The following is a 23,454-nucleotide window of genomic DNA, read 5'->3' as shown; positions in this document are numbered from 1 at the left end:
AAGTGTAAAACTCTCGCAGTTCAAAAAGCTTACGCTACGTCCTACACCTTCCCTATTCAACTTACTGAAAAAGCATAGCTTCAGAAGGCCTTTATTAACTGTTTATGATGGATGGATCTGGATGGAGGCACTTTCTTCAGCTCATACTCATTGATCCCGCTCACTACCGTTATAAAGCTCATGTGTCAGGATATGTATTAATATTTCTCCGATTGTGTTCATCAGAAAGAAGAAAGTCACATACACCTAGCTTGGGGTAATTTTCATTTGAAAGTGAATTAATCCTTGAAGGCAAGTCAAAATGATGACACTAATGAAATATTTATCTAATCTACATGTTTATCTAAGACTACACATTTTTTTGGAATGATGACGACTCACCCGCAACGATTCCTGGAAAGACGAGGCCTGGTACTGAGCATATCTGGCAATGGTGGTGTGAGACCGGCTGCTCTCACAACGCCACATCTTTCTGCTGCCCGTCACATCCCAATTCTCATCAGTGGGCTGAGATAACTGAGTCCTCACCTCCACCAGGTGCTCTGGGTTGGCCTCCACCAGAGTCTTGGTGGAGAACAATCCTAGGTCTGACATAAAGAAGTGGAGAGAAACCTATATATTATTTTCAGGAACATCAAAGTGTCAGATCACAAGCTCTTTGAAATTATCAAGAGAGTATACTGCAGTCTTTGAGAGGTCATAATGAAGAAGTTTAGATACGAAATTTAGTATTAATAATAATAATAATAATAATGTACATTTCAATTACCAAAAGGGAATTCCATTTTTAATTTATGTAAAGCCATGGTTTTGGAGAGAAAAGCCACTTTTCCACCATTGGGCCAAACCATTCTTGTTGCTTAACCGTTCCATTCTGTGCCGATCCAGCCCAAATTCATTTTCCACTGTGGGGCTGATAACGGCGCTCTTTGGAATGGAATACAAATGTGTCAGTTGTTTTCTTAGTAACCCAAGAGTTTACAGATGTATGGATTTAAATGCGATATGGAGGATAAGATATTTATTTTAATTTGATACAAATAGCGATCTTGGCCAGCCACAGAGAGACCGGGCAACAGATAAGTAACCAATCCTGAGTGTCTACATCACTACACATATTCTACCAGCTTGGTTCAGCACGGTTAGACAACCATGCTGAGAATTGTAATCGTGCCTTGCTGAACCAAACTTAAGTGGAAATATAACTAACTGTTCCCTGCATTCCTTTCTTAGAACAATTCGGCCCAACGGTGAAAAATCAGCTAATTTGCCATTGTATCCATCTAATTTAAAAATGCTGCAAAAAACATAGCAATAACAAGAAAAATTGTGGGGAAAGGGGCCAGACCTTTTTTTTTTTTAAACAACTCAAACATGAAACATGTTTAGGTTTCAAACCCTTACACACAGATTGGGCCGTATGCGAGGAAAAAAAAAAAAAGAAAAGAAAAAAGAGAGGAAAAACTACTTTTTTGCTATACAATAAAAATGCCATTTAGCATGAATGTTAAATTAGAGTACCATTTTTGTCCAAATGGCCCAAATTTTCCAAACAGCCAAATGATGAGATATACATAATAGGTCTAACATGCACACAATGTCGTCAGAATAAAATTTTTCCCTAACGTACTTCTACTTTCTGCAGAAAGTTGACCATTAGACTCTCTCAAAGGAAAATTATATATTCCCATTATGTCATTTAAGAGGTTTGCAGAGCAGGTACATAAAAAGTCCATTTAAGAAGAATCCTGCAACTGCTGTTTTTTTTTCCTGTGGTGGGGATGCCTTCATGTAATGACACTTACAGCATGCAGATGGTGCTGTTGTCATTTGCAGCCAAGTCAAATGTGTGCCAAAACTCGCTGTCTGTAGCAGTGCTAGTTAAATGTCTCCCGACTGTTGTAGTTTTGCAAATGACTGAGCACTCAATTTAAACAAAGGTGCTAATACACAACAAAATTCCCCCCCCCCCCCCCCCCCCCCCCAAAAAAAAAAAAAAAAAAAAAAAAAAAAAAAACAGCTCAATGCTCACACATGTACGCAGTGCTTTGGCAAGCACTCAAATGTGCACAAGCGCTCAGAAAGACACTCACCTAGCTTGAGCGCTCCAGCCAGGCCACGGATCACTGTAACGGGGTTGGCTGCGTTTGTGCAGAACTGGTGTAGTGGTGGAAAGAAAGCGTCCCTCTTGTTCTCCAACTGTCAAGGTTTAAAAAATAGGTTTAGGTGACTAGAAAATAACGGCGTGGAATTAAAAAAAAAAAGGGATAAAGCAAGCATAAATTAAGGTTAAATAAGGTTTACTTAATTTATTTCCCATGGCAACAAAGTGCTTTCAATCAGTGCAACTGGAATTTTCTTGCCAAATACTTTGCCTTGTAAATAGCATGCCGGCAGCAATACTAGAAAGAGTTGATGAGGAGCATCCAGGCTGCACAGTGTCAGACGTCGATGATGTTTACTTACATAAATACTAGGGGTGGGAGGATTGAGCTTGTCCTTTGGCAGAGGAGGGAAGGGTGGTGGTGGTAACCGTGGAGGGGGACACTTGTCCAGTAAGATGCTGTTATTGGACACACCATTTTTCCCCAGGTTTCTGCAAAATAATTTTCATGAAATATTTATTAGCACATTTTCAGATGGCCATAATATAATATAATTAATATAATATAATATAATATAATATAATATAATATAATATAATATAATATAATATATTATATGTAACACTTTACAATAAAGGTTTCATTAGTTAACTACATTAGTTAACAAACTAATATTTAACTGTACCTACAGCATTTATTAATCGTTGTTAAAGTTATTTCAACATTTACTAATACATTAAAAACAAAAAATCTAACATGAATGAACAGCTGTATTTTTATTAACGTTAAAGATGAATAAATACTGTAACATGTATTGCTCATATTTAGACATATTTATTCCTCGTCTGGTATCATTTAAAGCCCTTTGAAGCTGCACTGAAACTGTAATTTTGACCTTGAACCGTTTGGGCTTCATTGAAGTCCACTATAAGGAGAATAATCCTGGAATGTTTTCATCAAAAACCTTCATTTCTTTTCAACTGAAGAAAGAAGGACATGGACATCTTGGATGACATGGGGGTGAGTAAATTATCAGGAAATTTTAATTTGAAAGTGGACTAATCTTTTAATACATTAACTAATGTTAACAAATGAAACCTTATTGTAAAACGTTACCAATAATTTTATATAATTTTAATAGAATTAAAAAACCTCATTTGATATACTGCATGTTGAAGTGGAGACAGTAATTTCTGATGTATTCCTGTCAACATGACAGGGACAAAGGGTCAGCACATGTGCTGCTACTTTCTAGACACAGATGGAGCCACAAACCAGATCACTAGAGATGGAGGCCATCAACAGCCATTCCACTCAAAAGCAGTGTAGGAAATGTCCCACTTTATACAACATGGCAGAGGGTTAAAAATTCAGTAACTACAATTTCTCTAAATACTTACAGCTGTGAGGTTGGAGCATAGTTACACTGGTTTTTGTTTGGAAGAGGAACCTTGGTGCTTGTGAAAAGTTCGACACAATCCTGACATTTTTTTCTGCTTAGTCTCAGCGTTATTGGGATTGCAGCACTTTTAATGTAATTTTTAATGATAGAATAGCTAATTTTGACATGCTGAGGCATTACACTAAAAATATAATTTGCAAGCAGGAATTTATCGGTTTTGCTTATTACTAGGCTCTAGATGACTTAAATATATATTAAATGGACAGCAAAAACACTGGGCATTCAGGGGGTAAATGAAAAAAGTTATTTATTGCTATGATGGCAAAGCCAAATTTTCTGAAGCCATTACTCCAGTCTTCAGTGTCCCATAAAATCAATATAATATGCGGATTTGGTTCTCAAGAAACATTTATTATCAATATTAAAAATAGTTACATGCATAATATTTCTGCGGAAATTGTGATACATTATTTTCCAATAAAAGAACAGCATTCATTATAAATTTTGTAACAATTTTTTTTTTATTTTGTAAGATTGCCTTTACACTTTTGATCAATTTAATGCATCCTTGCCAAATAAAAGTATTAATTTTAATTATTAAAAAAAAAAAAAAAACTGAACTGTAATGTATATAACTACTCTATTGGCCGTGTATTGAAAGCAATCACACCATCCTGAAGTCAAAAACACAACTGTACATTTAACAGACATCCCCAACATCTAGTTGAGCAGATATCTTCTGGGTCAGACACTTCTTATTTCCACTTCCATCAAAGCTTATACAATGACAAAATATTGTAGTTTTCTACTCAAAAAAGCAATATTTCCACTACCATCAAAATAATAAACAGCTAAACACCATGGCAATTCTATTTAATGCAGAATTCACAACAATACATCAAGTCAACCAAAACAATCATTGCACAGCAGGTTTAAACTAAATCGACTAGGATGGATTTGTATTAGACCAGGAGTGTCCAAAGTCAAAGACAGTGGGTTAAACGGACAAATTCACACAAGAATTATGCCAACATGCCCATCTTAGAGAGTATCCTAACAAACATGGTAGGTAATGTCTTAACAGAAAAACGAGACAGACAAAGCATGTGTATCAGTGTACTGGATCTTTGAATTATATCTTAAAAGGGACAGCAGTCTAATATTATTCAAGCGACAAAAGAAAGAAATCACTCTTGACAGAATAGCTTTTGTAACAATGTTTCATCTTTATTTAATATTATTCAAAGAAGTTTATATGCAGTTTTTATTTTAAATTTGATTACTTTATTCAGTTTATGTACCTGAAGGCTACTGTTAGATTGCTGAAAAACTTGTAAAGTAGGGCTGGACGATTATGACCTAAAATCTGACCTTTGTTTCTAGTTTTTTTTTGTTTTGTTATGTTTTTTGCTCTCATAGTTCACTTACAAGGTTTGTACTGTAATTTTAACTATTAAAGGTGCCCTAGAATTGAAAATTGAATTTATCTCAGCATAGTAAAATAGAGTTCTGTACATGGAAATGACATACAGTGAGTCTCAAACACCATTGTTTCCTCCTTTTTATGTAAATCTAGTTTGTTTAGAAGACCTTCGGAAAACAGGCGAATTTCAACATAACACCGACAGTCGGGATCATTAATATGTACGCCCCCAATATTTGCATATTGGGGGCTCATGTTCAAGGCATTACACAAGCCAGTATTAATGTCTGGAGCTGCACCGCTGAATCAACAGACTTTATGCAAGCAAGCAAGGACAATAGCGAAAAATGGCAGATGGAGCAATAATAACGACATGATCCATGATATCATGATATTGTTAGTGATGTTTTGTTAGCATGTTGCTAATGTACGGTTAAATGTGGTTAAAGTTACCATCGTTTCTTACTGTATTCACGGAGACAAGAGCCGTGGTAATTTTTATTTTTAAATGTGCAGTCTGTATAATGCATAAACAACTTCATTCTTTATAAATCTCTCCAACAGTGTAGCATTAGCCCGTTAGCCACGGAGCACCATCAAACTCATTCAGAATCAAATGTAAACATCCAAATAAATACTACACTTACAAGATCTGATAGGCTGCATGACGAACACTTTGAGGTTTATATTAGCTGTGTGAACTTTGTTTATGCAATGTATTATAGAGTTGCGAGCTTGGGGGCGCGGAGCGCAAGCATTTAAAGGGGACGCACACTGAATCGGCGCATATTTAATTATGCCCCAAAATAGGCAGTTAAAAAATTTAATAATAAAAAAAATCTATGGGGTACTTTGAGCTGAAACTTCACAGACGCATTCAGGGGACACCTTAGACTTGTATTGCATCTTGTGAAAAAGTAGACAAATACATGCTATAACAACTTTTGAGTTTCTAATCTACTTTAGTGATAAATTTCTGGACAGCGCTAGTTTCTGCTCCTCTCAGTGCGCGTGATCTTCACGTTTTGTGCAGCTACTGTTTGTATGAGTGTTCGTGCCACAATGCAACTGCGCGAGTACTGTAGCTCGATATAATACACATCTGATCGTCTAAATTGCTTGAATGTCCAAAATGGCAGACCTTAAAACACATGCAACTGACAAAGTTTAGTGAAGACCGAGGCTCAACGCTTACGCGTTCTCTGTGTGTTGACTCGCCGTTCACCTGCGTGTGTACTGGATGGGGTAGAGTCACGTGGCTACACATGCAGTAGTATGTTTTTAAGGGGGAAATATTAACAGGATTAAAAAACAGAAATAATCGACATGGGAAAATTACATTGGTTAGAGATTATGAATTTCGGTTTCAATTAATTTTTGATGAATCGCCCAGCCCTACTGTAAAGCATTGTTTATTTTATTTCATCTTAGCGCTCATGTATTTATTTATGTCAACTCTTGTAGTTAGATTATTTATTTTTCTTTTCTTTATCTTTTACTGAAACCGTACCGAAACCGTGACCCTAAAACCGTGATAAAAACCGAACCGTGAGTACTCTGAACTGTTCCACCCCTAATGATTAGTATTAAAGGTGCAATAGGTGATTCTCTACAGGATCATTTTTCGTTATACTGATGCAAGTCTCCCGGTTCATATGGTATACCGGTTTCAATTTTGAGACCGATATGTATTTTTCAAAAACCGCCATACCAGTGTGTAGCTGAAACAGCTGCTGTATCTATTCAATGGCCATGAAGCACTATGTAGAGTTCAGACTTTTATTAACTGCATACCCTTCTTACAATAATGGAAACAACTTTATAATACAACAATAAATACCTCACAAAACTCCCTTAATACTGCAAATACCACGTAGAGCCATATGATTTCCGTGATGCAGAAAACATGGATGAAATCATGGAATCCAGTCACAAGAACTTACTGTATAAAGTGGAATGTCACAGAATTTGACAATTTTTGGATGAATAAATCAAAAGTAGGGCTGCACAATTAATCAGACATCGATACGGACTACTGTCTGTGAACATTAATGCTAAAAATGACTGCTATTGAAATCTGAAGCCTTTATAAATGAGTCTGCTGTCTCACTCACTGTACATGAACTTCTTCTGCAGAGCTGCTCTTAGAGTCACTTTATGAACATTACACCGTTTGAGAAAGCTATCGACATTTGTCGTATCATATACCCAGGAAGTCAAAGGTCTTCACGACCTGTCAAAATAAAAGTTCAGTATAACTTGAAATAACAGAAACATAGCCTACTATTGTCCAATCAAGTGTACTTCGATTAATAGAGAATAATCATAATAATAATAACACTGTTTATTAAAACAAACTCAAAAGTTCTTCGTTGAAATTACAGAAATTGCACAGTAAAAATATAGCCTACTTATATATGAAACCGCCAGAAAAACAGACACAGATTTTGGGTCAAACCGCCCAGCACTAGCTACAAGCTCTCCAAGTTGTTTACATTCATTATTATTGTAAAGTGACATGCTTTGAGACAAGACGTAGTTTAACGCAGTCTTGTGACATGTTGCAGAGAGCAGTTGTGTGTGTGTGTGTGTTCATGTGTTTTGGAAGGTGATTTGAAGGGGGGTGGGACATATGCTTTTCAATGCTAGCAGGCTAACGTTAGCATTTCCCAGATCAATTGAATTCAGTTCTCTTTCATGGTTTATTGTGCTTTTAATAACTCATCATCAAGCACACCAGTTCTTCTTCTCATTCAATGTTTCTTTGCAGCTCTATCGTGTTCAGTTCTGCGCTGCACAAATATATTTCCATACAGATAATCTTTATAGATTTGTCTGCCATATCACCCTGCAAAACTCTGCGCCTCCCCTGACATGCTCGTCACACACTTTGAAAACCTCTGTATTAGATCATAGAGAGTGAGGATGTCGTCTGGGTGTGTCATTTGCATGCAAGCAAGAAAAAAAAAGGTAATCCTGCACTCAGGTGGCTGAAGACATCAATAATAAAAAACAAATAAAAAATAAAAGAGCGGCAGTGAAAAAGAAAATATCTACCTAGAATTCTAACAACTAGCTGCATACAGGAAGAAGTCACTTACCTGCATGCTTTGAGCACATCACTGGAGCTGGGGTAGATGGAAACAGAGGACCACGGGGCGAACGAGGGAGGCGACGGTTTCCGACAAACCAGCGGAGATGCCACCTTCAGGGGGCTCTGAGAGTCCTCCAGACCTTTGCCATTGAGTGTGGGGCTGTTAAGGCTGTTAACACTGTTCTGAGTGCTGTGATGGTCTGCAGATTTGGGTGATGGTGTGGCCGTGGACATGGCAGAACACGGAGAGGAGGCCACTGAGTTTTCCTGCGCCTTAAGCCCTGGGTGCAGACTCGGGTGAACGTTGTTAACCTTTGTGCCGGCAGCCGCCAACCCACCGCCATTACTATTATTACTATCATTGGCTTTTCCAATCAACAAGGCAGAGAGCTGAGGATTGTCTGAACTAAGTACACCTGGTGAGCAGGGTTTCGCCCCAGCAGCGTCTGCCTGGCCCTGATGGACATGATTAGGCAGTCCTTCTGCAGTGGCAGTGCTGTTAGGCGTCCCTGCGGAATGCCCGTTTCCTGAAGGCTTGCTCTCTTTGGTGTGCACCATGCCTTGCTGTCCACCTGAGGTAGCAGAGTGAGGGGAGCTAGGGGAGGGGAGGTGATTGTGACTGGCCTCCTGCGCTAACGTGTCGCTGGCTGTGGCCGAACGTCCGACCTGATTTGGAACGCCAGTGCCGGCTGCCGGGGTAGGCTGGGAAGTTCCAGCGGAAGAGAAAGGCTGCTCACTGTTAGGACCTGCGGAATACGAACCTGGACTTTTCTGAAGCCCCTGCAAAAAGAATAAGGAAATGCTAGATTAAGGAGTGCATGTTATTCAACTTTTCATACTGTACTGTTTGGGGTCAGTAAGATTAATACTTCTATTAAGCAAGGATGCATTAAACTGATTAAAAGTGAAAGTAAAAACTTTTACATTACTGCACAAAAATTCTATTTCAATTTTTAAAAATTCTATTTTTTCAATCTATTTAAAGAATCCTGAAAAAGTATCACTGTTTCCATAAAAATATTTTTATTTTATTATATCGGCTAGGATATTTAATCTTACCTGAGTGGAGTTGATGTGTTGGCTTTTCCACGGTTCACCATCCATGCTGCTGCTGGTGGGGGTTGTGCAGTTCTGAGGTAGTGCGTTTTGCCGCAAGTAAGGCACGTTTCCGTTGCTCCTCAATCCTGGGAGGTGATTATTGCCCACAGAGACGGCATCTGTGTTACCCAGGTTTCCAGCTGTGCTGCATGGGGTGGGGCTTGCAGGGACAGGTCCGTTGGCTATTGGCTGAGCAGCGCATCGTGAGTGGCCAGAAGGTGTGCGAGAAAGAGCGATGTGTGGATGGTGAGGGGACGATGTGGAATTAGATTTCATAGGCAGTGAGGAGTCGGCTACAGGACCGTTGGACACATTGGGTCGTATCTGACCCATAGAATTCAGCCTCATCTGTTGGGGAGAGCAAGAGTGTTAGGCAAGGCACCTTCATCAATAATAAAATCTCAGTAAAATAAAGAGATGAAGGCTAGAGAGGGGACAATCATGATTTCACTTTTACAAATGCTACCTCTAGCCTTTCTCAAAGTTTGCATTCTGCTTTGTGCCACTATAAATGATCCATACCTGCTGATTCTGTTGCATTTGACTGAGCTGCTTTTCCAACTGTTCCAGCATCTGCAACTGCATTGGCTTTAGATTGGCCCTGTTGGTCCGTAACTGTTCTAGAAGCTGTGGAAACCAACCACACAATAAATAGTTTAGCACCAGTTCTAAAAAATACATAAAATCACATAAAAAAAAAAAAAAAAAAAACAGATATAAAATTTGAATCTGCCGACCTGAAGTTTCTGTGGGGTTAAACTCCAGTTGGGAACTTGATGATGACCTGGATCATTTGCCCAGGAATCAGGTGAACTCTGATGGCGAGACGAAAAAAATCATAAAATCAAAAATGTCCTGTCAGTTGTAATAGATTAAACAAACTAAAATGCTGTCCCTCAGTACCCTGGCTGGACTAGCGATCCTCTTTCTTTTGGCTGGGCTGGACTGGTCATCTGTCTGGTCAGAGAGCATATGAGGAGGAAGAGACTGGCCTGGGATTTGGGACTGGGCTTCATTGCTCTGATGAGCTTTGCAGGTGGTCTGCTATAGGCAACAGATAAAGAATTGCAGCTAGGACAACTGCACAAACATTTCACTAAAGTAACCCAAATGTTTTTTTTTTTTTTTGTTCTGCACCACTGTTTGAAACTTTGGTATTGATTATTGTCAGTGTCAAACCACTCCCTAAGACAATAAGCAAAAAGGCAGACAAGAAAGTTTATGCCACCTTTCTCACTCTCAATTATATCAGTTAAATATATGACATTTTTGAAGATTTAAATGGCTTTCCAAAATTAGTGACAAATACGTTGAAACAAAGGATGATGTGTGCTGATGAGTGCTATGATCTAATGAACTAGAGGAAATAACTTTAAACCTTAGCAGTTTAAGATTATTCTCCAGAATCAATGTTAACAACATTGTTCTGCATGACTGGAAATTAAGGACCTTTTAGTGGTACTTAATCATGAAGTCAGGCCTTACCACACATTTTGATGTTTCATTAAAGGAATGTTATAGGTTCAATACAAGCTAAGCTCAATGACTGCATTTGTTACGTGACAGATCTGTGGAGATTGCTATTATTTATTTATACATCTCATTGAGTATTATAAACATTATTATGTGCCTCTATTGATTCAACGGTCTCAAATGTACAGTCATACACTACCGTTCAAAAGTTTGTGGTCAGTAAGATTTTTTTTAAGGTTTTAAAAGAAGTCTCTTTATTGTAAAAACAGTAATATTGCCAAATATTGTTATAATTTTAAAGAATTTATATTATATTACTATATATATATATAATATTTCAGCACCCATTACTCCAGTCTTCAGTGTCACAAGCTCCTTAAATGTTCAGAATCATTCTAATACGATCAAAAAACACTGATTATAAATGTTGAAAATGGTTGTGCTGCTTAATATTTTTGTTGAAACAGATACATTTTTTCCATGATTTTTGATGAATAGAAAGCTTAAAACAACAGATTTTATCTGAAACATAAAACTTTTGTAACACTATAAATGTCTTTACTGTCTCTTTTGATAAAGTCAATGCATCCTTGGTGAATAAAAATAAAAATAATTTTTACTAATACCAAACTTTTGAACTATTTTAACAGCAACATTTACTTTTTAAAAATGATAAAATAAGTTTAAATTGTTTCTGTGGTAAATGACATCAAGCTCAACCTGTACTGAACCCCAAAAATTCCTTTAAAACGCTACAATATCCAAGCTACCACTAACAACATTTTTATAAGTCTAAACCATTAGATGGTGTAATAGTTTCTACTGGCTTGTCTAGCTGATCTGTTCTCACCTGTTGTGTTGTGTTGAGCGCTCCCTGTCTGGAGGTGAGCTCTGCTGGGATTGGTAGGCTCCACGCCTCCTCAATACTAGGGAGCATTTTACTTTTACTTGGTAAACTACCTTGCTGAAGATTACACAACTGAGCCTAGAAAAAGATTGCGCAGAAAACATGTTCAATGTCGGATTCGGCTAAGCTTGAGTCAATGCAATGGTGGTAATGCATCAAATCACAGATGAAAATGACTCATTTCATTCTCGGTGTATAGTATGTCAGACACAGGGACGTGACTCAACTCAAAACAAGAAGTAACTCAAAAAACAAACAATGTACACAATTTGTTTTCAAAAAAAAAAAAAAGAAAAAAAAGTAACAAAATGACAGGTATGTTAAAATGAAACGTGTACATTTCCTCTCCTGATAATGTCACGTGCAAGCACTCTCTCTACCTGGAGGCATTTAATGCGAGCGGTTAAAGCTGGGATGTTACTGCAGGACTTGCTGCATGTGGCATTGATGTAGCACTTGATGGCATCCTGCGGCTGGTTGCAGGACTCGTACAGCGTGCCCAGGTCCATCCAGGCAGCCGCATGGCTGTGGTCCAGCTGCACTGCACAGATATATGCCTGCAGTGCATCCATCGGCTGGTTCTGCTGCTGGTACAACACACTGCAGCACAGCAGAGAAGAGGGGTCAAAAAAGCAAAGCAGAACAAACAGCCGGTTACTAACTAGCTGCCACATGATAATGTAAAGACCCCGATATACTCATGGTGAAGTTCTTTTTTGTTCTTTTCTTAGGGGTAAAACGAAGTTCGAAATACATAACCAGCGGTATACTGTTAGCTAACATCCGATGCTGCCCCGTTTAGATGAATATGTAAATATGTGCTGCGTGCTTTCCTTTTGATAACAAAATAAACAACAAAATTGAGAAAACAGCAAGCATTTTTTAAATTAAGCACAATAAAAGCATCATATTAACATGGATGTGTTTGCACGAGCTATGCAATTCGGCACTCTAGTAAAGTCGGTACTGAAATTTTAAAAATGTGACACTTTGAGCACTGTTGAGAAGATTAGACTTTCTCGTCTGTTGAGTTCACATGCTCATCCGATAGGTCTGTGATTGGCTACAATGATCAAAGCATGGGAGTGTTTGAATTTGAACACGTTTTGAAAGCGGGAGAGGGGGCTTTTGAAAGCAGGTGTCTATCAGCGGTCCACTGATAGACGCTTGCGTTCAAACGCTCCTGTGTGTATCTGTGTAAGCACTCAGGGAGGAGCGTCATTGATGTCTATTTACAACATTTTTTTGAAGCGTTGACCATTGTAGCCAATCACAGACATATATGATGAGCACGTGAACACAATGTCCAATCAGAGGCGTTTACGAATCTGCTCAGCATGTTTTTAAAATGTTGGTACTTTTGACAACACTAGTCATGTCACGTCATGTCATATATACAGTACAAAAGGTGTTTACCAGCCGTAACAAACTTTACTGGAAACGTCGCTTTGGCAAGCTGTTTCAAACTCCCAAAATGAACTCTAAACGAACTTCGCTCTGGCCTGATTTTGTTCGAAATGAGCCCACATCAGTGCGTTCTTCGGCCTTAACAGTATGAAACAACAGTTCATATCTTTCACATGAACTTTGGCAGCGTTAACCTAATAAACAATGATCATTAAGAGCTTACCCAATTGAGCACCATGTGTCTGCACTGGCCTCAGACTTATCAATAGACTGTCGGTAAGATATGAACGCATCTTGGACCTTCCCAATACTTGAGTAGCACCTGCATTACAAGCATAGACAAATCAAATCCAGACACTTTAAAGCACATGAGGTGTAGACTTTACATTTGATATAATTACTTAAATTACTAATTATATGTTTATTCATTTGACACACTTATATCCAAAGCAAATTATACTGGTTTTAATAATTACATTTAATCGCGTTGCTCTACAGTTTGAGCATCAGTAACTAAAAAGGAACTTGTTTTATTAAATACTTATTGAATTATTATTCAAATTATTGTACATTAAATTTGGCTGAGAAATTATTTCCCAAAAGATAATTTGTAAGTCATTATTTTGTAAAGCATCAAATAGACATTACAAAAATGAATGAATAAGAAAGAAAGAAAAAAATATTTAATTTGATTCACCATAGAATTTTAGGCTACACAAACTTTTGGACAATGAGGTTAAGTAAATTTAAATTTTAGCGTGACCTATATTTTTTTTTTTATCAATATGAAAATATTCAATTGAAAGTAAACATATGGTCAATCGATGTTTTATTAATAATTTTCTTAGAGAAGTTAATTTACTGAAGGTTAACAATAAAGCTAGGTTACTAAGTTTATTAAATTAATTCACAAATGACATGTAACGCTGGCAAAATTGTGCTGTTTGACAGATGCATCACTTATTTCATTTTTATATTTTTATTCAAAATATTCACAAACTTGTTAACTATAGCCTATCATGACCTACAGGCTATATAGGTGCTGAACACCCATGGAAAAACATGAGATATTCTCCATTTATTTTAACCAATAATAAAAAATAAAAACTGCAGCATTCAGATGTGACATTCTTTTCATTTTGATAGTTTACTTGAGGCAGTTACTTTGGATTTTTTTTATGACGCATGTCGAGAGCGCATCAATGTAACTTGCAGCACGAATCTCTCCACAAAACTCATGCGTGAATCTCATGTGAATGTTCTGATCTTACTGGTGTTGTTGTACGTTTCAAAGAGTTCAAATCCATCACCTTGCGCCTTTCATATCTTCAATTTTATGGACATTCTAACTGTATTCTATAGGCTTTATTATGCAGTAAGCTGTTGCCCTGCATCATATTCATCATTAGTCAACTGTATGTAATGTCAGATGACCTATGTAGGTCTGGGGGCGGGGCAAGTGCGTTAAATGTGTTAAATTTTAACGCATTGTTTTTTCCATAATTAATTAATCTAACTAACATGTTAAATTCACAGCCCTAATAATTAGCCATGATTACTTCAGGACACAAGCAAAAAAGTTTGGTCAAATATCAGACAACAAAAAACTAATATTCTGATTAATGCCACACACACACACACACACACACACACACACACACACACACACACACACACACACACACACACACACACACACACACACACACACACACACACACACACACACACACACACACACACACACACACACACACACACAAAAAAACACTAATCTGTGGAAGAGGAATTTAATTTTAAATCAGACATGACATACAAGACGTAAATTTCTTTGCTTACCTGCCCAGGAAGTACCAAGACTGTCCCGAATTGGGGTCTGCTTCTAGGGACTTCTGCAGACACTGAATAGCATAGCTGTTCTTGTTGGCTTTATCTCCCAACTGTTCGACTGTGTGATGCATCCAGCCTGAGGGAACGATGGGAAACATGAGGATTAAATCAAAAACTGCATTCTCAACAAAACAACTGGAACACCATCAATAACTGAACACTCTCTCCCCCAACACTAAGCCACAGTGTGTGCTGTGGAGGCTGTTACACTGGCGCTTAATAAAGGAGCAAATGGTTTGTGCTTGTTGTCTTCAGGGTAGGGTGGGGAGATAAGGTTGAGTTGGTAGGATCGGGGGGTGGTTTCTTCTACCACCAGCAGCTTCAAAAGGTCCCAGAAGATATGGCTCTGTCCAAACAGCCCCTCTCCTCTCAATTCCCACCCAGCCAGAGGTTGTTAAGAAGAACGAGACAGTGTGCAGACAAAGAACTTCCCCCATGTGGCCTGGCTTCTCCTAGGCACTGATCCCAGCCGAGCTCTTAACACCTGTGGCAAGCGCCTGCACCCGGGACCCGTTACTACAGCAACCAGACCATTGCCGACAATTGCAGGGGCAACGTGGCAATGGTTTTATGGCAGCTGTTTTTTTTGCTTTCTTTTTGGACTTGTAAAAAAAAAAAAAAAGAAGCTTGACGAGGAGCTGGTGTTTGAGGATTCACAACTTACCACTGCACCAATTATTTAAATTAATTTTCTATTACTTATTGATGCTTTCTACCCAAAGTACCTTACAGACAGTCCCATCCTGGAGTGCTTTGCTCATTGGTGCCAGTTTACAGTATGGCCTTAGCTCAGATTTCTAACCACACAACAGCATCCCAAAAGCAATTTGCACATTTAACATTAGCACTTGCATCTGGCAAATTTGCACACCCCGGAGAACTGGGACACATTTGAGAAAACCTGGACAGTACATTTGGGGATGGTGTTATTGAGAACACCACTAACATCTTTTGGGGAGACAGCATGATGCAATACCTTAGTGTAGATTGTCTGAATGTATTATGATGAACTATTATCTAAACCAAAAGGTTATTCAAAACCCTGCCATATTCTTACTTTAAAGGTTTTACAGATATTTTAAAATAAGCCTCATTACACAAAATCAAAATCGAGGTTGCTGAATTTCAAAGACAGCTGTACAGAATACCAAAAATTTAAATACCAGTCATTTACATACTTTTTTTTTTTAAACAGTTGTTTAACGTTACTAACAAGACGGTCTTGCTTTTACCACATTCAAACCCATATTTTGTATAAAATCTGTGCAGAATAACTGCAGATTTCATTCTTTGACTAGCTCAAAATCACAGCAAACAACAAATATACATAAGAAACATACTATTGAAAATAAAGCCCTAGTTCCCTTACATATTGACCAATGAATTATCGTAACTTTCCCAGCAGTTTGTAATTACTGAATATGGATTTTTAAAATCATGTAATGAACACTGCACTCACTTAAGAGTAATTTCCAGTTGATGAAATATTTAATAGGAGAGCATAACTAGAAAAATATCTGATGACAGAAATCATGGCTTTTCCATGACTTTAATACATTATCTTACATATTATCCAGGCATGCAAATCTCAAATTCCCTGATATTCCCAGGTAGTCCATTACTGTGACAACCCTGTGAAGCAGGAAGCAAGTAAAACACACTCACCTAATTGTTGGAGCGTAGTTGCCTTCACCTGTGCAGGGAGATTCTCTGTTTGTAACAGACTCTCGTAAGCTTCCTTTGCGATGCGGTATTTCTTCTGCAGACAGAGAGAGGAGAGATGTTTTAACAGACAAAAGGGTCTGCGCTTTTATGGCCCCTCTGGTTTAACACAAAGGGCCTCGTCAGACTGACCACAATGTACGGTCTCAGGAAGAGAGGAAATACACTGGACACTGACCAGGCCAGACACAGGGACGCAGGAGGAGACAGACAAACACACAGACAGACGCGGGGGGAGGGTCACTCCAGGCCAGACGAGACTTAACAAGTCAGACAAACACAGACATGCTCTGTATCAGTGTAACTTGAGAATCCCTCTCAGAATAAGTGTTTGTTTTTTCTTAGCGACCTTGACACAGATCTTTGTTGGAGCTGATGGTTGACCACCATAGCTGACCAACCGGAGCAACAAGACTCCAAACACACCTGGGTCTAACAACATGAAAGCAATCTCCTCTGTGTGTGGTGGACAATAAAATTAACCCATTGTAAAACATGGGTGTTGGTTGGCTGGTTAATGCAGCAGTCATTGCTCATAGCAAAGTTTAAAAATCTGTATGATTTAATACAATTGTATTAAAATTGAATTCAATATAAGACCAGGTGGATAAGAACTATCAGAGCTGAATAGAGAGGACTGACTGTGTGACAAGAGTCTGTCAGTCATAACAGAGATAACTAAAAGGTAATTTGAAGCAAAAATGGGAGGGCAATGTGGTGACTGGTCGGCTGTACACACAACCGGTCAAGGTTGCATCCTAGAAGCAAATCCATCAATGAGTTTTTCAGGAGAAAACCCCAGGACCAACAACACTGCACTGTCAGCTCTAGGGTCTGCTTCCTTTACAATCAGTCATTTACAATGCCTTTAGACCACAACAGCAGGGTGCTGGGAGTTTTTAAAATCATATTTAAATTGCCAAAATCCAAGTGAAGTAGAAGTCGCACGATTTACTAATCAGAGAAGCCGATTTTAGCATAAAAACTGTGATAACGGCAAGTAGGACTTGTAGGATTTGGTTACATTTGCAATGCTTTATGGTAGAGTTGGCGTAAGTCGGTCCTGGAGAGCCACATTCCTGCAGAGTTTTGCTTCAGCCCTAATCAAACACACTTGACCAAGCTAATCAAGGTCAGGCAGGTGAGTTTTTAATCAGTGTTGGGAGCTGAACTTTGCAGGACAGTGGCTTTTCAGGACCGGAGATCACCACCCTTGCTTTATGGCATGTGTTTTCAATTTTGATAAAGAAAAAAATAAAATAAAAAACCCAGAACAAAACAATAGAAAATTGAAAGTGAAAAGTGAAATTGACATGTCAAGGCCAAGTATAGTAATCCATACACAAAATTTGTACTCTGCATTTTACCCATGCAGTGCACACACATTAGGAGTAGTGAGTAGTGAACACACACACTGCAAACCGTGGACACACCCGGAGCAGTGTGGGCAGCATCGTTTCCTGCCAGTATTGAGAATCGAACCCGTAACTTTTGGGTTACCAGCCTAAGATTATAATAACTACATTACTACATTAAAATGTTATTTAAAAAAAAAAAAATCAAGACGTAACTGAAACCTTATTTCCTTTTTTCTCTCTCTTCAATAGTGTTTGTATTAAAGAACATACAATTCTTCTAACATCTGGTTTAATGAAATGAATCATGGTCAATTTAATACAATACACCATTTTTGAGTGTAATTGTAATGATTTTTCTTCAAAATTTTTTCCATCCTAATATTTGTTGCCACAGATTTAACACTCTGTATATCCCTCATAGCCTTGTCTTCATTTTCTTCAAACTAAATATGGCATCAACTCTGATTAAAGGTCTATAGATGGGAAATGACTCCAGGAATCAAGGTCTCTCAGAGCAAACAGTCACTGTTGTAGTCTTTTAACATACAGGACAGATAGAAAATTATATCCCAAAACATGAGTGTCAGTGAAACTGCACCTTTTAATAAAACGTTACAAAAAGGGGAACACTCACCTGAATTTCATATACATGAGCGATGTGGAACTGAACTGTGGAGGCAAAAAGAGGAACTCATCAATACTGGAAATCCTTTTCTGACAGAATCAGTGCATCCAAATCTGATATCAGGTAAAAAAAATAAAAAATAAAACCAGCGTTCTTTGTCTTCACTGTTTCAGCTTGAGCATTAATAAGCTTATGGGAGTACAGACACCGGGAAGGAAGAATATTAGCTTGCCCTTTGTGCACTTCAAGCATGTCATTACTGCCCGTATGCAAGGCAACACACGGCTGAATTTAGTCATGCTGTTTCCCTGGCAACTGGAGTCTCAGGGAGGATGGAGACGGTGAGAGGAAAAATCTAATTGAGGAAAGACTCCGCAAAGACGTGCTGACCTTTTTCCTTTGAAATCCTCAATCAAGGAGACAACACTTTGTCTTCAATGCTAAAAAAGCCCTCATGCATAATGTGACTGAATGCAAGTGGCAAATAAAAGGATATTTAATAAAAATGAACATAGCTCAGAAGGGTACTTACTTTCAGCTTTGGACAAAGTGCAGGGTGTGGAGTCAATCAATGCCAGTTGAAAATGCTGCAAGACAAGGTGAAGTTTGATTAGACTGGATATACTTAGTAACACTCACAGAAATTGGGTATTTTTATTGTCCAAACTGTCATTCTGAAGTCTTACTGTTGGATATGCCCAAATAATATTTACATCCAAAAACAATACCAACATCATAATCCATCCCATAAAGAATACAATGAAATTGGCTACAATTAAAGTGCGGTTTCTTTTCCAACCAATGCAGTTGCATGTCCAAAAATAAATCTGCTGCATCTAACAGTATGGAACGAGTCATATGGGAATAATAACACAAACGACCATTGTTATAATGCCATAAAAAAAAAAAAAAGATTCGACTGAATACAGCTACATCATTATAAAATGTAATTATGAAATAGAGACAGAAAGTCAGGACATGCATCGATCACTGTTTTCCCAAAACAACCTCAATCCCAATTCCATCCATCAAACTATCCCATGACTCCACATCTAGTGAGACAATGATCATTGGACATTTGGACACTGGCCATAGACTTATGAACCCCAGCTGTGTTTAATAACTGCAGTTTTTTTTGCAATGGTTCTCTTCATTTTTATGGATGACTCTTACAAAACCGGTCAAGATAACCAGCCTTTCTTCAGTACCGGTAGTACCAAGTACCGGGTCAATATGGTACGCTGTAATAGGTGACAGAGCGCTCTGTGAAGTGCATGAAAGTTTTTAGCAGCATTGAGCATTGTAGCCAATCACAAACTTGTTTGAGAATGTGAATGCAATGGCCAATCAGAGGCGTTTAAGTTAGCGAGAATATACTCAAAAGTTTGTGCGAGTGCGAGTTCTGCATGCTCACAAATTATTTCATCATAACCAAAGTATAAACAAGACATAAGAGATTCATTGTACAGTACAGACAGATTTTTTTGATTATAAAAAGAGTCTATGAGAGCACATGAGAGCGGTTTCTGTGCAGAACGCCGCAATGAATTTAACAACGCTCGCAACGCAGATCAAAGATCATTTACGGACTGGAGTAAGCGCGTTTCAAGTTATGGACATATTTTACATACTCCAGTGCTCTAAACATGAACCAGTACCGTGTATGCGCTTATATTTAATCAAGTCTTCTTCAAATGAAATATGTTTGCAAATAGGGACACTAATCCAGCCGTACGTCTGACCGTGATGACATGAGGAAGTATTCTTTTACACAGAAGACGGTGACGTAGACCGAAAATTCAAAGAACAGTGGATAAAAAAGTAACTATGCTTTTATTCTTTCTGTGCTAAACTGACGTGTCTCTCAAGTTTACATTCACTTAAGACATAACCAACTGTGTTTACGATGACACTCGAGCAGACAAAACTTATTACATAGTGCGCAAATACCAAACTGACAGACACGGGTACTTTTGCATCTTTGTGCACTTGAATATTTAATTTGGCAAGGCTTAAATGATCAACTTCTGTGAAGATGCAGCACTGGCCCGATCGAGTCTTTCACGCTAGCCCCAGGCCATTGGGCAGTCCTTATTGTCGAGCCCTGACTACATTAGTTAACATGAACTAAAAACGAACAATACTTGTACAGCATTTAATGATTTTAGTTAATGCTACTTTCAACATTTACTAATACATTTAAGATATATATATATATATATATATATATATATATATATATATAGTTACAAGATAAGATATAAAATATATCTATTAACATATATATAACATAATATATCATATTAACCTTAGTTAGTGCACCGTGAACTAACAAACAATTTTTTGAACTAACATTAACAAAAGTTAATAAATGCTGTAAAAATATATTGCCCACTGTTAATTCATGTTAGTTAATGCATTAACTAATGTTAACAAATGAAACCTTGCTGTAAAGTGTTACCATAATTTTATATATACAATTATAATATGATTGTACAGTTTCTCATTTATGCTTATTTGAATTTAAAATATTACAATATTTTCCTTGTACGACAGCAAAGAATTAAAAAAAAAAAAATGCATGATGCATTACGGTAATGTGAAAGTGGGAAAAATGGTAGCCATTATTATACTGCCATTATTTTATATGGTTTACACATATATAGCTACCAAATTAGAGAGGAAACATGGCAAGGTCAAGAGGATGTAATCTTGCAGTCATCGTTCAGCTACTGTTGTATATTAAGATGAGCGCAGGGCATAGAAACGCCCTCTGTGAGCAGCATGATCACAACACTAATCACAAACCCTTGGACATGAATAACTACCAGCTGTTCAGGTCACCAAGAAACCAGCCCAAAAGCAAAGCCTCTGGTCCTTATTAAATAAAGCACTGAAACCTGTCCTAACACAGAGGTACCTAGAGGAAACACATCCACCTGCATAGCAACAACTGAGGAACGTGGCCATGCATTACAATGTCATGAATCTGATGTCCAGCATACAGACCTCAGAGACAGATTACAAAAGGACTTAAGACTTCCAACAATCCACATTTACAGCCTGCCTGTCCAGTATAATACAAATCACTGAAGTCAAATTAACAGGAAATAACCAACAGAGACAACAAATTCATATTTTACAATAATGGAATGATAAAATGGTGTATCTAATAGAAAATTTTGCTATGAATCACCATTCAAAGTAAAACATTTAACAATCTCAGCACTTACATGCCAACGAATCATCACCGCGGTCAGTCGAAACAAGGAAAACATACAAACACACACCTATCTGCTTCATACAGACATCCTCCAGCAAACAAAAACACGGATTACTGACCATAGCAAGCCCTTTGTGCTGAGCTGGTCTCCATTGACCAACTGCTTCCTACACGTTTGCGCCCTCTCTCTCTATGGCTCTCGACTGGCAAGTAGATAATGCAGAAGGATTACCAGTGTGTCTCTCTCTCTAATACTGATTACTATTCAAGAGAGCAGCGGCAGCAGCTGAGAGATGACACGCTGCTCTCTCCTGCCGTACGACTGCCGTAAGCTTTCGCACTCTCGCTCTCTGCAGGAAATCGGGACAGAGGGACAGGAGTAAATAGAGAAATAACAAGATGAAAAAAACAGAAGAGGCAGACCATTCAGTGCATCACATCAGCGGGCATTACAACAGTTCTATGAAACCAACATGCTTTCAGGACGACTTATTGAAAAACAACAACAACAACAACAACAACAACAAAAATACAAGGTTTATGTCGAGAAACGGTGAAATAACAGCAACCCATATGTTGTTACAAAAGACTTCAATTTCAAATATATGCCGTTCTTTTGAACTTCATAGTAATAATAATAATAATTTTAAAAAAAGTATCACAGTTAGGGTTGGCCCGATAGACGATGCCATTGCCGATGGCTGACAGACATCACGATGTTGAGTCGGGCATCGTGATCCCACGCAGCGCATCAAAACATCGGTGCACATCACACCACAAGCACTGAGGAATGTTTGTGGTAATGATATTACAGCCTCTAGTAGTTTTATCTAATGCCAAACGCGCTTCATTCAAGCCCTTTCAGCTCTGTGCACGTTCTCCCTTTCTCCAGACGTGCACCACATTAACGGTGCGAGTCCACTGCGAACTTAAAGTGCATATTGCAGGTTTAACATTTTTTTCGAGATGAATATATAACCTTGTACAAAAATACCATATAAAAAGATACTGCAGGGTTTAAAAATGTTTTGCAGGACATAAGGGCATTAATTTAGTAGATAAAGTTACGGTCTCTGTAAAAAACGCTTTTTTTTCAGCGTCACGTCATTTTACGTCACTACAGGGAGATGTTCGCAGAGCTCAGTGTTGATTCAGTGCAGAATATATTGGTATTTAGCAACAGCGGCCGTGAATCAGTGTGTTTTCGGTAGTTTTTGTATTCTATTTATCATCGTAATGGTAAATTATTGTGTTTGTGGAGGTTGCACAAACTTCAGCCTGTCAGGACATCGAGTCCAGAGGTTTAATAACAAGAAAAAGGACGCTGCTATCTTCTGTGCCAGGGTTTGTTTTGTGCAGGTGAAGAGACGGGACTTCACTTCTGCATCTGCGTCGAAAAACGCGTTCATTTTAGACTGGAGGATTATTGGATTAATGAATAAAGGATTCATTTTAGACTGGAGGATTCATTTTAGACTGGAGGATTAACACAGAATTAATGAATAAAGGATCACATGAAACACATACAGTATGGCCGCCGGCGGGAGACGTGATCATGGATCCGTCAGAGATGCAGCTCGATGAAGAATTACGGTGCACATTTTAAGTTTTGTGTTTGATTATTACATTTGCTAACTACCAAATCAGTCGTGATGAGAAACGGCTATATCACGTAACGTAAGTGTGGACGGATATTAACGCGTGTGACATACGCCTGATCAAAGTTT

General features: G+C 38.1%; 1 protein-coding gene across 7 annotated transcripts in view; it reads right to left on the bottom strand.

The window, feature by feature from the left end:
• The window catches only part of kdm6a (lysine (K)-specific demethylase 6A), a 63,985-nt gene that overhangs the window by 5,540 nt on the left and 34,991 nt on the right, over nucleotides 1-23,454 (bottom strand). For 3 of the 7 annotated variants that reach the window (XM_067409832.1, XM_067409830.1, XM_067409837.1), the window contains 15 exons: nucleotides 19,037-19,091; nucleotides 18,514-18,548; nucleotides 16,465-16,558; nucleotides 14,749-14,875; nucleotides 13,133-13,231; nucleotides 11,883-12,102; nucleotides 11,446-11,580; nucleotides 10,026-10,166; nucleotides 9,860-9,937; nucleotides 9,645-9,749; nucleotides 9,084-9,470; nucleotides 8,032-8,804; nucleotides 2,467-2,596; nucleotides 2,094-2,199; nucleotides 382-587 (listed from right to left, as the gene is read on the bottom strand). In XM_067409832.1, the coding sequence (XP_067265933.1) occupies nucleotides 382-587; nucleotides 2,094-2,199; nucleotides 2,467-2,596; nucleotides 8,032-8,804; nucleotides 9,084-9,470; nucleotides 9,645-9,749; nucleotides 9,860-9,937; nucleotides 10,026-10,166; nucleotides 11,446-11,580; nucleotides 11,883-12,102; nucleotides 13,133-13,231; nucleotides 14,749-14,875; nucleotides 16,465-16,558; nucleotides 18,514-18,548; nucleotides 19,037-19,091 (2,691 nt within the window). Of the gene's footprint in view, nucleotides 1-381; nucleotides 588-2,093; nucleotides 2,200-2,466; nucleotides 2,597-8,031; nucleotides 8,805-9,083; nucleotides 9,471-9,644; nucleotides 9,750-9,859; nucleotides 9,938-10,025; nucleotides 10,167-11,445; nucleotides 11,581-11,882; nucleotides 12,103-13,132; nucleotides 13,232-14,748; nucleotides 14,876-16,464; nucleotides 16,559-18,513; nucleotides 18,549-19,036; nucleotides 19,092-21,846; nucleotides 21,965-23,454 lie in introns of those variants that run through there. The other 4 variants (XM_067409831.1, XM_067409833.1, XM_067409836.1 and 1 more) reach the window with 3 other exon arrangements.

This window comes from Chanodichthys erythropterus, chromosome 14 (genome assembly GCF_024489055.1).
Source record: "Chanodichthys erythropterus isolate Z2021 chromosome 14, ASM2448905v1, whole genome shotgun sequence".
NCBI lineage: Eukaryota > Metazoa > Chordata > Actinopteri > Cypriniformes > Xenocyprididae > Chanodichthys > Chanodichthys erythropterus.
Note: the sequence above shows the minus strand (reverse complement) of the source record. Positions and strands in the feature narration are given on the sequence as shown.